The following is a 14,793-nucleotide window of genomic DNA, read 5'->3' as shown; positions in this document are numbered from 1 at the left end:
GCTTCATGTGATAAGATGCTTTATTTCTTGGCATTTCTGGACAGGGGAAACAGTGGGTTGTGCAAATGGCACAAGGGTCAGGTCAGACCACATTTGGAGTAGAGAGCTGTTTTGGGACAATCTTTAGGGAAAGATGTGCTGGTCTTTGAAGGGGTCCAAAGAAGGTTTACAAGAATTATCCCAAGAATGAAGGGCTTGTCATATCAGAAGCAGTTGAGGACTCTGGATCTGTACTCAATAAAAGTTTAGAAGGATGAGGCGGGGTGGGACGAAATCTCATTAAAACTTGCTGAATGCTGAGAAGCTTCAATAGAGAGAAGATGCTTGCACAAGTATGGGAGACTAGGACTCCGAGAACACAGCCTCTGAGTGAAGGGATGACCCTTGAGAATTGAGATGAGGAGGAATTTCTTCAGCCACAGGATGTTGAACCTGTGGAACTCATGGCTGCAGAAGTCTGTGGAGACCAAGTGATTGAGTGTCATTAAGACAGAGATAGGTAGTTTCTTGATTAGTGAGGGGATAAAAGGTTATGGGGAGAAGGCAGGAGAAAGGGGTTGAGAAATATATCAGACATGATTGAATGGTGGCACAGAATCAATGGGCCAAATAGCCTATTTCTGCTGCTATGGAAAGAGGAGATATGTGAAGATACTTCAATATGCAAACTATTGCCTTAGAATACCCTGCCTCCAAGGGTGGATGAAGTGGAAACAATTTCAAAAGGGAACTGGGTAGGCACTGGGGAGAAAAATCTGGGCTACAAAGATAAAATTGTGGAAATGGTGATGACTGGATGCTCCAGAAAACTGCAGAATGGTTTCCTTCTGTCCTGTAAAATCTATTGACTTTATGGTAAGTGAGTAGTTAGATCACTCAAATGGTAGTTGTTTTCATAAATGATTTAAAATATAAAACATACAACACTTTTATAGGCCAAGAGTTTTAGAAGAGAAGAAAATTCAATGCTTGGCAAAGTATTCATTAGTCTATATTTTCTTACTTGGCTTAAATAAAAAAAACTCCTACACTATAACATGCGCTTCCTAAGTCTGCTGAATGCCATGTTCACAAGTTTTCCATTTAAAACAGTTTAATGCCTTCACAGCCTTTTCTGCACTTCACTATTTGCTCTCATTTTATCTTCCCCAAGTATCTCTTTAGAGCCATAAATCATAGTGCTGGTAAAGACCCATTGCAGATGGATTTCAAATAAAATCAGAAAGAAACAGAGAGCCAATTGTCTATCGACTAATCTTTGGGTAACAACATGCATTCCAATATTAATTAATTTATTTAAAAGCTCTGCATGTTCTTGTTCTGTAAACTTGTATTAAACCATTTTATTTAGAAATATTTCAATTTTTTTCACATTTTCTGCAGAAGAATGTTCAAATAAACCCCAAAACAAACACTTTCCATAACATTTTTTTCTAACTACTCACCCCATTAGAACCATCACATATCACGACATGTCTCAAGCCAAGAGCACGAAACAGTCTAAAGACTCTAGGAAGAGATGCCTCCTTTTAAAACAAAAGCAAATATTCGATTTGAAAATTTGCTCAAAACTTGCGCCTTCTTGCAGGCTACACATCCTAATTCAATCATGATCGCAAGATTACTTGGTTCAAACAATAGTTTCAGAGAAGTGGGTTCTGATTTATGGGGAAGGGTGGTTATGCTAGACTTAACATCTGGAAAGATATGGTAAATTAAATCATACAGGCAAAGCAAAATAGAGATGTATTAAGATGGGAAATGATAAACAAACCATAGAAGTAAAGGATAAATTTGAGTGTAACTCAGCAGGTTTGGCAGCATCTGTGGTGAGAGAAACAGAGTTTGAGTTCAAAAACTCTAAGAATTCCAAAGAAGAATTTGTGAGCTCAAAGTGTTAAGGATGTTTCTCCAGTATTTTCTGTTTTTATGTCCAAGTTGGTGTTTAACTCTTTCATGTTTATTCAGTAGCTATGACATAATCATGATGTCTACATAACTATTAGCTTGTCTATTTTTATCACCATCATTAGGATTCCTGCACTTTCTTTATCAGAGTGCTTGGTTTTTTTTTAAAAAAAGGACATCTTCCTTCTACTATTTATTTTTCAAGTACGGCCCTACACAGACCCAAAACCCTTTGTGTTACACCCTGGTGTACTTTCAGAAAGTATTTAATATGAAAAGACTTCCAACAAATCTAAAGGTAATTAGTCTCTTTGTTTAAGGAAGGATGTCAATGCTGTAAACTAAAACTTGGAATAATTGCTCATCTTAAGAGGATCGGTTGGACGCAATGGGCTGGGATCATCTCGTTTCAAATGGAGGTTTAGAAGATTGAGGGGTAACTTAACTGAAGGTTATAAAATTCCGAATGGTCTTGACAAAGTGGATATGGAAAGCATGCTTTCTCTTATGGGTGAATTCAGGACAAGGTGTCCTGTTTTAAAATTAGAGGTAGCTATTTAGGTCAGAGTTGAGGAGAAACTATTTCTCATGAAACTTTGTACCTTCGTCTCAGAAGGTGGTGGAGGTAGGATCACAAATTATTTTTAAAGGCAGTGGTGGATTGATTTCCTTAATTAACAAGAATTATTGGGGGTACATGGGAATGTGAAACACAAACAGACCCAGACGTCATTCTATTGAATGGCGGGGTGGGCTAAAAGAGCTGAATGTTCTACTCCTCCTTTTCCTATTTACCAATGCTTGAATTTGCCAGAATGAGAAAGCTGAAATTAATTTGCTCCATCACTCTCACGAGAAGTAAAACATTTTTAAAAAAATTAATTGTATATATTGACTGATCAACAATACAACACTATTCCAAATCACTTTACCCCAGGAACACTATATGGAGTTGGGTTCATGAACTCGGTCAAGTCCATTGTACAGTTTCGCTCATCTTGTGATACATGAATGGATTGGATTGGTGGGAATCGTGGGTAAGCATCTCTGAAGTCCTTAAGTTGAAGTTTCTTCTGTGCAAGGTTTGAGCTTGCCCTTTCCACAAAAACCTGAAATAATAAAAACAATTTGAATACAGAAAATTTGCTTTCTAAAAAAAATGCGAACTATTTGTGTCACCAATAATTTTGTTCCTTTCAAAAATTAAGGAAGTGATTGGAGGAAAATAATTTTGTATTGATATTTTAAAACCAGAGGGCTGGAATTTCCCAAAAGGTTTCAGTGTAACTACTTTTGTTCTGATCAATTTTGTTCATAAATTATTTGAGCTGGTTTATGCCAAATCATCATTATGCACAATTTCCTTCATTCTCTCAGACAAAATACATTTGAGCATCGAAGGTGTGTGCAAAATGCATTACATAAATATCAGTCTCTCTTGGATAAATGGCTGACAATTGAAAAGAAGGACATTTAAACATTTCAGTAAAGCTTTCAGATGTTCCATCTCAACACTCTCATAGAAGAGAGACTCAAAGCAAAAAATTAATTAACTAATCAGATTTACATCAACTCTAATACATATTATAAAGGCCTTAATTTCAGTATTTTGATGGTTTCAGATGGGTGGCATGTGGCTTTTTTGTCCACCTCAAAAATGTGAAATTCGTTCTAAAATAAAGGATTTGTTATAGTTTATTTGTGCAGTGCAGCTATATTATGAAAACAGCTGGAAAAAGTTTTTACATCTCATGGACACTAAATGCAATTTCATTCCTCCTGTTCAAATAAAGAGATTATGCCATCTTCAAAATCAGTTATCTAAGCATTATACAATTAAAAGTGTGCTGCATATTTAAGTCAGAAATAAACAGTTTTCAAATAAAGTACATTTTATGATTTAAAACAAAATGCACCATTGCTAAAGAGAAAATCTTTGAAAATGTTGATAAACCTGTGTATATCCAGCACTTTATCTTTATTTCAGATTAGCAATATTTGTGGTTTTCCTTTTAATATTTGAAAGATTACCTTATGTTTCAGAAGGACAATTAACTGTGATCGTAATATTAAGCCACATAGTCTTCCAACATTATCACCATCAGGCTGAAAAATAAAAGCCATTTAATAATTATACAGTTATGATAGGAAATTATAATTACTGCATAAAAAACAGCAGTTATATACTCAACCAGATTTAACTTGCTTTTCAATTTTGTTACGGCTGCTAAGAAGAAACTAGTCAAATAAAGTTTACTGAAAACAAAGCCAAATTTAGTCTGCAGTATTCCACTTTGGTAAGATGAAAATAGGTTCAGAAAATATAGTTTACAAAATAAGGAATATACCGTAAAAGTATACACAGCTGACTGTATATAGACAGAATTAAGTGAGAGAAAATGGAGTAACAACAGCAGTTGGTGAGTCAATCAGACCTTGGGGTGCAACACATTTTCCATTCCAAGTTTTCCAATTCTCTGAATTGAACATCCAGATGTCTTATGAACTGTAAACAAACTTAACAGAATACCAAAAATCCCAAATGGTTCAGTAACATTTGCTATGTCAATAAACTGTACTGTGGAATAGTTGATCTTACTTGGATTCACTGAGAAATTAGTTATTTTAAACTAAGATACCAGACTAAATCAAATGTCTTTTGCTCAGGAGGAAGAAAGTAAAGAAGTCAAACAATTATACACGTGTTGCTCCATTCAGTGTCCCTGAACCCCTCTCAAAACAGGAGTTTAGCCAAATGCTGTTCTTTTAACTGCAGAATATTAGAAATGGTTTGGAATGCATAGCAGACGAAGGAAGTGCAGTTGATCTTAAATATTTATGATGCCTTTAAAATAATTGGTAAAGATGGATTGTAGGGCAGCCTTGAACACACGCCTCCTGACTCAGAGGTAGGGACAACACAACTGCCCCACAAAAGCCAAATAAAGATAAATTATATTCTTGTCATGTAGGGAACTATGATCCACAAATTATGCCAAAGACAAACACGATTGAGTACAAATCACACAGCTTTAAAAGGAGGACTCTTCTGGTGGCTCGCACAGGTTCAATATTTAGCACTTAGGTCAAATGAGCAGAACAAAGTTATGTTTGAGTTCTCACCTTTGCTGAGAGAAATACACAACCAAACAGCAATGAAAGAACAAAATTTGCCACATCAACCATGGATTAAAGAGATGGGGGAAACAAAGCATAGGCTCGTGTTCCAATATGGATGGAAAATCTACAAGACAAGATCAGACTCCACTTTTGATATCCTCAAATTAAAAATGGCTTCCAATACACATGTGCCTGGGCCTGGGAATGAGACACTGGGAATTATAGAAAGCCACCAGATACTTCAACTGGAAATCACACTTCAACTGGAAATAATTTCCACTAGTAAAGGGCAAGGGAAATGTAAGAAAACTGACTAAGAAACACTGTGGAGTCATAGGAAAAATAATCCATAAAAATTTGATATTAGTAGCTCCAATCGCTCCCAAAATTGCAAGACTCTCTGTTCAATTGCATACAAGACGAAAAGTAACTACAAAAAAAAAACTACAATGCTAAACAATGGGTAAAATGGAATCACTGTGGAGACCACTACATGTAAGGGGAGTCATCAACTAACTGCATAAGCTCCAGGCAGGACTACATGTTTTGAACAATTTCTTCAAAAGACTCTCAATTTGACTGCACTGAGCTAATGAATTGTGACAAAATAAACCACTAGTTAAAATGTTTTAGAATAGTCAACATCATAAATTCTACTCTATGGATATTAGCCACCAAAATCTCCAATTAAAAACATACCTCGTGATTCTCATCTACCACTGGAAATCCATTATGATTAGCTGATGTGTCACTCAGAATATCCACTATGCGTCCAACCTTCTCAAGTTTCTTGAAACAAGTTACTGGATAACTCATTACTTCACTAAAATTGAAACAAAGTATTTGCTTTTAAAATATATTTTGACCATATTAACTTCATTTATGCAATGTCTTAATACGGGCACAAAAATGCAACTAATTTCTTTCCTCAATTAGAAATCACATTTTACACACAGTGTATAACAAAACAACTAAATAAGACAAGAAATAATTTGAATTCAAATGAAAACAGATATTCATAATTTACTTAAATCTCTAATTTTGGACAAAAATAGCTGATGGAAACACAATCAAGAATGGCAAAGAACTCGGCTTCTAATTTATGAAGGGTTTAAATAGAGTAAACAAAAGAAGTGCAGTGAATATACAAGTCAGTTATGTTTTCTGCTGTATTTTGGATCTAGCAGTGCATGTTATTTAGTTGGTTAAGCACTGTTAATGAATTGTAAGCAGATTTACCGGGGAGATGGTAACCAGCATGCAATGATTTAAAATGATTGGCAAAAGAATCAGCCATGTCCTGACAAAAAGAGCTTGTTGTCACAACATGGTTAGGATTTGGTATGCATTGTACAACTGATTTGATAATGGCCTTCAAAAAAAAAAAGAGAAATTCATATGCACTTGGAGAAAATAATTGCAGAAAATACTGGAATAGAACACAGGTGTGAAACTAGATAGATAACTCCCAAAAAGCCAACATGACCTCATGGGACAAATAGCTTCATTTGGGCTTCGCTACTCTTGTCTATTCAAAGAGATTTGGGAATACAATTTCTTCATTTGTGCACTTTCAACCAGGCCAGCATAGCATGTGTTGTGTGTTATGCATAATCGTCAAAGTCGCTCCTTCATTAATGATGATTGATGAAACGAAATTACACTTTAGGTACATGAGATTCCAACGTTTTATTGATGTTTTGTAAAATTGTACCTTATGGTCAGAGTTTTCCATAAAATCAAAACCAAGTAGCCTTGGAAGTAATTCTTCCCTATATACACCACAGCTTTAACATTAAGGAGACAATCATTTTTACTCCAAAACAGATTTACAGTCACCCTTTCCCCATTAGCAAGGATCTAATTATAACAAATTTAACAGCATTACAGATTTAATCTTACATACTGGGGTTAATTTAAGTATTGCCTATAAGCACACAGCAGTACTATAACTCTGGCAGACATATTACAACTGATACAAACAGTGTAACCCAAGTGCTCAGTCATGCTGTTCTAAGTAATAATGAACTGCAGCCATACTGTGCAATGAAATCATGCTGCTCCTTCATTTCGTGCATTGAGGTAGCCAATACATTTCGTATTTTAATGTGCACGTTATTTAGTTGAAGCAGTTTTAACAGAATTCATAAGCACCAATTTTATTGTTGTATTTCCTAGGTTTTCCCTATAAGGAGTGGAAAGGTTTTTGTTTGAAAATAAATTGTCAGAGCTTCTTGCCTTGTACTCGAGGCAATTTTCTAGAAATAAAAAGTAAAACGAAACAATATTTATACTGTATGAAAGGAAAGGAGAGTGTCGATTGTTTAGCAAGTGGACTCTGTTGAGAGGGGTTTGCAATATAGAATGAACCTATTTTTGATGACTGACAGTTAACTGCCAAGCTTTGTTTACTCTTTAAACAAGGCAGGTTAGAGTTTGATTGGTCAGGGTTGAATTTTTGCTTGGACACCCAGAAGTTACTTAAATAATGATATTTGTGATATGGAGATGTTATTTCCATAGTGTTAAAAAATGCAAAATGCAATTTTCATATACATCCAAACCTATTTGATGTTTATTTAACACCTATGATGACCTATGTTCAGTTTTGTAACTCCAAACTGCAACAATGGAAATCTTAACGGTGAAGAATCAGCCAAGTAATGAAAATTTGAAAAGCTCTTTAATAAGATATACTGTAAATTCATGAAGTCAAATGTATAAAAAAAGTACATCTTATATTTGCTAAGTACATTATATTTAATGATATTGCAACACACCTCAAACAGCCAAAAATCAAGTATATTCTTCCACAAACCCTGATAACCAGCCCACATCAACAGAAAGCAAACGCCTACTAATCGGACATTTATAATGACAAAAAATAATACGTAAAATACATCATGTAGACAAACACAAAACAGGAGTGTGGATTTAAGAACACTTGCCGTATATAGTCAAGTAATAGTCAAATTTTTTTGACTACATTTTCAAGTTAAATATATGGGGTCGACTATTACATGGATACTATTTTTGGAGGAACTGAAATTCATACCCGCCAAAATTCATACCCTATCATTAGCAGAAGCTCAATTGATCTCTAAATGAATAAAGATTTAAAAAACTATAGGGCAATCCGTTGGCTCAGAGGTTAGCACTGCTGCCTCACAGCTCCAGTGTTGGATTCAATTCCAATCTGAGGCAACTGTCTGTGTGGAATTTGCATAATCTCCCCGCGTCAGCTTGAGTTTTCTCTGGGTGCTCCAGTTTTGTCCCACAATCTGAAGATGTTCAAGTCAGGTGAACTGGCCATGCTAAATTGCCCATAATGTTCAGGGATGTGTAGGTTAGTTGCATTAGTCAGGGGTAAATGTAGGATAATAGGGTACGGGTATAGGTCTGGGTGGGTTACTCTTTGGAGGATTGGTGTGGACTTGTTTGGCCAAAGGGCCTGTTTCCACACTGTAGGGTGAGAGAAAAAAAACAAATTATGGTAATTCTGAAAACCCGGAGCGGAATCCAACAGCCAGTGGACTAGAAGACCGGGAGCAGAACAACGGCAGACTGGAAAGTTGGAGCGGGACATGAGCATTGATCTGTTATCTGTAAGGAACTAGGGTCAACATTTACACAAGATATATGGAAATTACAGATTATTTGGCCAAAAATAGTGGATGGACTTTTACACGAGATCCTGGATTAGTGGTGCTGGAACAGCACAGCAGTTCAGGCAGCATCCAAGTAGCTTCGAAATCGACGTTTCGAGCAAAAGATGAAGGGCTTTTGCCCGAAACGTCGATTTCAAAGCTCCTTGGATGCTGCCTGAACTGCTGTGCTGTTCCAGCACCACTAATCCAGAATCTGGTTTCCAGCATCTGCAGTCATTGTTTTTAACCTCGTTAATTTTACACGACATCGACTAATACTCAAGTATATATAGTATTATGTGTGTGAAACTTGTTGGTTTTGCCAAAACTGCAAGTCAGTGCAGGAATGAATATGGAACAAACCCAGGTTTGCAGCAGCTATACATCGGGGTCAGGAGAGCCAAATTAACACAACCCAGCTTGACCACATGGTAGATTCTGGAGATGACAAAACCACTCACAACAAAACAAAGCGCATTTCTGTCTTTTCATAAATAAATTGAATTCTCAAAATCTGCACATCACAAATTGGTTGCTCTTGTCATTTCAATAACAGGAATTAAGGAAAAAAAACCTTTCTGAATATAAGAATTTCACATTACTCCACCTAATCCTTGTTTAGGTTCATACTGAACTGTGATGTAATCTGAAATTGGGAAGAGAAACTGGACTTGAAATGAAGAGCAGCAGGGATGTGTCATTATACAAATCATGATCAATTGATACATCTCTTAAATTTATGACAGATGAAGTACGAACTATGCCTGAAATTATTATGGTTCTTACCGTGCAGTTAAAGCATGAGATTTCTCAGGAGGCTCCCAACCAAGGAACGGTACACTCTGCAGCTTAATGTGAATATCATACAGTCCCTAAAAGCAAAAACAATTTCTTATTAAAATTTAAGACTTTTGTACTCCTATATTTCACTCTATATTGATCTAGCTCAAATATTGATTAATCAACAATTAATGGAACATGTTACTGAAGGATACAGATCATTACACCCCTCTAGAGCTGACCCACAGATCCCAGCACATACTTCCAAATGGTCATCTTTTTAAGCCTTTAGTCCCCAAGGCATTACAGAGAATGGATAAATGTGACTTCTATTGTGACTTCTATAAATGTGACTACTTTTTGTCATTTCCATAAATGATTTGGATGCAAGCATAAGAGGTACAGTTAGTAATTTTTGCAGATGACACCAAAATTGGAGGAGTAGTGGACAGCAAAGAGGGTGACCTCAGATTACAACAGGATCTGGATCAGATGGGCCAATGGGCTGAGAAGTGGCAGATGGAGTTTAATTCAGATAAATGCAAGGTGCTGCATTTTGGGAAAGCAAATCTTAACAGGACTTATACACCTAATGGTAAGGTCCTAGACAAAGAGACCTTGGAGTGCAGGTTCATAGCTCCTTGAAAGTGAAGTCGCAGGTAGATAGGATAATGAAGAAGGTGCTTTCTCTTATTGGTCAGAGTATTGAGTACAGGAGTTGGGAGGTCAGGTTGCAGCTGTACAGGACATTGGTTAGGCCACTGTTAGAATATTGCGTGCAATTCTGGTCTCCTTCCTATCGGAAAGATGTTGTGAAATTTGAAAGGGTTCAGAAAAGATTTACAAGGATGTTGCCAGGATTGGAGGATTTGAGCTACAGGGAGAGGCTGAACAGGCTGGGGCTGTTTTCCCTGGAGCGTCAGAGGCTAAGGGCCAACCTTATAGAGGTTGACAAAATTATGAGGGCATGGATAGGATAAATAGACAAAGTCATTTCCCTGGGGTCTGGGAGTCCAGAACTAGAGGGCATAGGTTTAGGGTGAGAGGGGAAAGATATAAAAGAGATCTAAGGGGCAACTTTTTCACGCAGAGGGTGGTACGTGTATGGAATGAGCTGCCAGAGGATGTGGTGGACGCTGGTACAATTGCAATATTTAAGAGGCATTTGGGTGGGTATATGAATAGGAAGGGTTTGGAGGGATATGGGTCAGGTGCTGGCAGGTGGGACTAGATTGGGTTGGGATATCTGGTCAGCATGGACAGGTTGGACCGAAGGGTCCGTTTCCATGCTGTACATCTCTATGACTCTATGTTTGCTCAATCTTCCATTATTTTACTACTTTACTGCATCTTCACCAAAGACCTTAGTAACTGAGAATAAGTTCTTCAAATGTGTGTCTTAAAGTAGAAAAAATGAAAAATCTTTATTTAACAGCAGTAGACCCAAAGTCAATGGATTCAACAATAAATCGGCAATCAAACTTCCAAATAAAAATAGTTTAATAAAAACCTGAAAGAAAAGTCATCTACTTGGCCCTTTGATCCTGCTCCACTATTTAACATGAAATTGGCTGACTATTCAACTCAGCACCCTGGTCCCGATTTTTCTCCATAACCTTTGATCCTTTTAGCCCCAATAACTAATCATTCTTGAAAACACTCAATAATTTGAAATGCAATGGAAGTGGCTGCGGTCAAAGTTCAATCATTGCTACAAGCACCAACAATGTACAATTTAACTCCTTATAAAAGTTAAATAGAAAGTCATGGTGCAATTATTGGGAAACTGAAACAAGCTCATGATTCTAAGCCTTCAAGTCCTTGCCTCACAAAAAAATTATTTTAAAGATCTCCAAGTCTCTGACTGAATTCAAAGTTTATAAACTTCAGACCATTCGGATGTACTTACCCGAATAGTTACCCAACTAAAGAAAAAATTGAACAGGAACGTTCCGGTCTAACACCTAGATAACAGATTCCCAACTTTCCTCCTATCACTCTCATTAACCCACTTTTACTTCCCCACTGCTCCACAGGCCCCAAATACAAACACAATGTAGGAATATGATAGATCAGACTAAACGGAGAGTCTCATTATATTGGGTATAATGGAAACAATCTTGCTTTATAAAGTTATAATGTATGTTTCTGACATGATAAAACTAACTACCGAACAACACTTAAAGTGCTTCAATGGTCATTTCGGCATTGGGACTACCCAAAGTACAGAAACACTCGAGACAAATGCAAGTCAGTCTTTTTTCTGTGTTCTTTTGAAAAATTGAACAAAAATCTCCAATAAATGTTTTAAAAGCAGGCACAGAATGGCAACAGAATAATTTTATGATCCTGCCCTTTTTCAGTTGGTCACTCCCACAAGTGGTCTCAAGTGTCTTAAGTTTTGCAGCATGCCTGTACAACCCAATATCCAACTAGGAGAGTTTTACCAATGGTGGCAATAAAATTCCTTCTGTGATCTGAAGGACTTTTAACAAATTACTTATTGGAAAGCAAATGAAAAAACAATTAACAGATTTTTGGAAATATTTTTGCCTTATTTACTCTCCTAAAGGATAATCAGGTCAGAAATGCAGTCACTCCCTGATGATTGCAGTACTTGGGGCTGTTGTGGTGCAATGATAGATCCACTACCTCTGGAGCATCTGATATGGGGGGGGGGGGGTGGGGTTGATTAAAAAATGTCTGCAAAGTGTTCAGCAGCATTTACAATCTCTCAGTACTAAAGGAGTCATAAGTGGCAACTAACATCTGTGCCACACATGCTATACATTTCCAACTAAAGCAATATTACCATCTCCCTTGATGTTCAATGGTCTTGGTTTTACCTTTGCTAAATCCTGATCATCATCCTGGCAATTATCATCGACCAGCAATTAAAGCTGGACTAGCCATATAAACACTGTGGCTAGAAAAACAGCTGCATGGCTAGAGATGCTGCAGCAAGTAACTCACATCTCAACTCCTGAAGACTGTTTACTATGTACAAGGTACAAGTCAGGAACATAATGGATGTTCTCCATTTACTGGGATGAGTGCAATCCAATAATATTCATGAGCTTGACACCATCTAAGACATAGCAGCCTGTTCTGAACCCCACCTTAAGCATTCACTCTGACCCAATGGACAAAGTAGCAGTAAGTATCATCTATTAAGATGCACTGCAAGGACTTGTCAAGGCTTCTTTGAAGTACCTTCCAAACTTGTGATCTCTTCCATCCAGAAAATCAAGGATCGCAGACACATTGAAAAACTAAAACCTGCAAGATCCACAACTATAATCACTATTCTTGGATCATCTCTAGGTCAAAATCCGGAACTGTCTCCCAAACAGTATTATGGTTGCACCTACACCATGTTGTTCTCAGCTCAATAGCAATTAGTGTTTGGCAATGAATGTTCACTTTATCAGTGATGCTTATATCCCAAGAACAAGTAGGAGCATTTCAATCAAAATTTCCTTAACATGTTTGAAGGAGTACATGTAACTGAGCATACTTGGTACCAATCTGGTAAATCTCTTCTGCAGTCGAAGTGTGCATTTTTGTTTTTCTAAATCCCTTCTGTGGAAAATCGTTCAAAATTCTTACAGCATTACAGCAATGTACAACATTTACACATTGCAATCTTCAGGTATTGAATGGTAGTAATTTATCATACTGATCTTTACACATGAAAATTAATAATAAATTGTTTGCTAGTTTGGACTAGTCAAGCTAGCTTTAGCAGTCAGATGGATTGACTTAGTTGGCTTAAACATCTTGTTAAATTAAAGTAAAAATATTGCTCGCAAAATATCCAGTTGATTTTTTTTTAGTATTGAGTAAATCAGAAGTGATTACAACTAAAATAGCAATCATGTTTTGTTGTACCCATGAAAAAATTAAGATGACCTTGTACAGGTTTATAAAATCATGGAGGGGTATAGAAAGGGTTAATAGTCGGTGTATTTTCTCTAGGATGGAATTTCAAGCGTAGGGGACATATTTTAAAGACGAGAGGAGAGGGGTTTTATAAAGACAAGGGGCATTTTTTTCTAAAACATAGTGGCTGGTTCACATGTAGAATGAACTTCTTGAGGATGTGGTGAATGTGAGCACAATTACAAGGTTTAAAAGACATTTTGATAAGCGCATGAATAGGAAAGGTTTGAAGGGATATGAGCTAGGAGCAGGCAGGTGTGACTAGTTTAGTTTGGGATCATGTTCGGCATTTGGATCGGAGGGTCTGCTTCCGTGCTGTATGACTATAAAATCCAACCGCTGACCAAGACATTGCTAAATGTGTTGTCATGATAAAGTGTACAGAAAGCTGAGCTAGGCAGCTGTAATTTATCAAACACAAAGACTAAGCTGTGAGTCCCATTAATAGGGAGAGATGAGTGTTATCAAAACATTCATCAATTTAAGATTTGTACGGCATTTCCAAATGCGGTATTGAATGACATGCACTTGTTAATACTGGGATTAGTACTGAATCCAAACTAATCCTCAAGTACAACTCAACACTAGACAGATTCAGTTAATAAAGGACTGATTGCTGTCAGATAAAGTTGCAAAACAGGAACGTTTTTCCATTGGTTTGTGTTTATAGTTTAAAAATAAATCACATTATGTTCATACCCCAATCCTTAAATGGTAAACACATTCCTCTGAAGCAGGATAAAAAAAGACTTCTTATTTATGGTCACATATACTGCATCACTATCTATTCAACCGGGTGAAAGTCAAAACCAGTTCTAATTTAGTCAGATTTTGAAGACATGGATTGTTTAATCACTCATTTTCCTCCATTAGGAGCATCATTTTGTGAGTAAAGAGAAAAAAAGTAACAAAGGAATAAATGATGGCTTAAACTAGATGATCTAAGAGCAAAGTTGGCAATATTATAGGATTGGAATGACACAAATATAATCAAAAGCAGGATACCATGGTTGAAAACAGGCTGGTATAGTCCCAGATTGTAGAATCATACATTACAAAAGAGGCCCTTTGGCCCATCCAGTTTTCACTAAAAAAAGTACTCTAGATCTACATTGGTCCCACTTTCTAACACTTTTGGCCCATAGCCTTGAAGTTTATGAATTTCTAGTGTTCATCCAAGTACCTTTTAACAGTTTGATGTTTCTGCCTCAGCAATTCTTCCAGACAATGCATTTCAGACCCCAATCACCCTCTGGGTGAAGAAAGATCAACAAATCTAAACCTTGCTGCCTTTCACATGAAATTATATCCCTTTGCTATTGACCCTTCAAAGCAGAACAGCTGCTTCCTATCTACTTGCTCCTGGCTCCTAAATCAAATTCCCTCTCAGCTTCTC

The 14,793-nt window shown here is 36.8% G+C and overlaps 1 protein-coding gene across 1 annotated transcript in view; it reads right to left on the bottom strand.

The window, feature by feature from the left end:
• clcn7 (chloride channel 7) overlaps positions 1 to 14,793 on the bottom strand; it is a 70,882-nt gene that overhangs the window by 1,695 nt on the left and 54,394 nt on the right. The window contains exons 20-24 of the mRNA XM_072559610.1: positions 9,462 to 9,547; positions 5,728 to 5,851; positions 3,940 to 4,014; positions 2,841 to 3,017; positions 1,446 to 1,526 (exon numbers count right to left, since the gene is read on the bottom strand). Of these exons, the coding sequence (XP_072415711.1) occupies positions 1,446 to 1,526; positions 2,841 to 3,017; positions 3,940 to 4,014; positions 5,728 to 5,851; positions 9,462 to 9,547 (543 nt within the window). The remainder of the gene's footprint in view (positions 1 to 1,445; positions 1,527 to 2,840; positions 3,018 to 3,939; positions 4,015 to 5,727; positions 5,852 to 9,461; positions 9,548 to 14,793) is intronic.

The sequence above is a fragment of the Chiloscyllium punctatum genome, chromosome 40, assembly GCF_047496795.1.
Source record: "Chiloscyllium punctatum isolate Juve2018m chromosome 40, sChiPun1.3, whole genome shotgun sequence".
NCBI lineage: Eukaryota > Metazoa > Chordata > Chondrichthyes > Orectolobiformes > Hemiscylliidae > Chiloscyllium > Chiloscyllium punctatum.
This window is presented reverse-complemented; position numbering and strand designations above follow the sequence as displayed.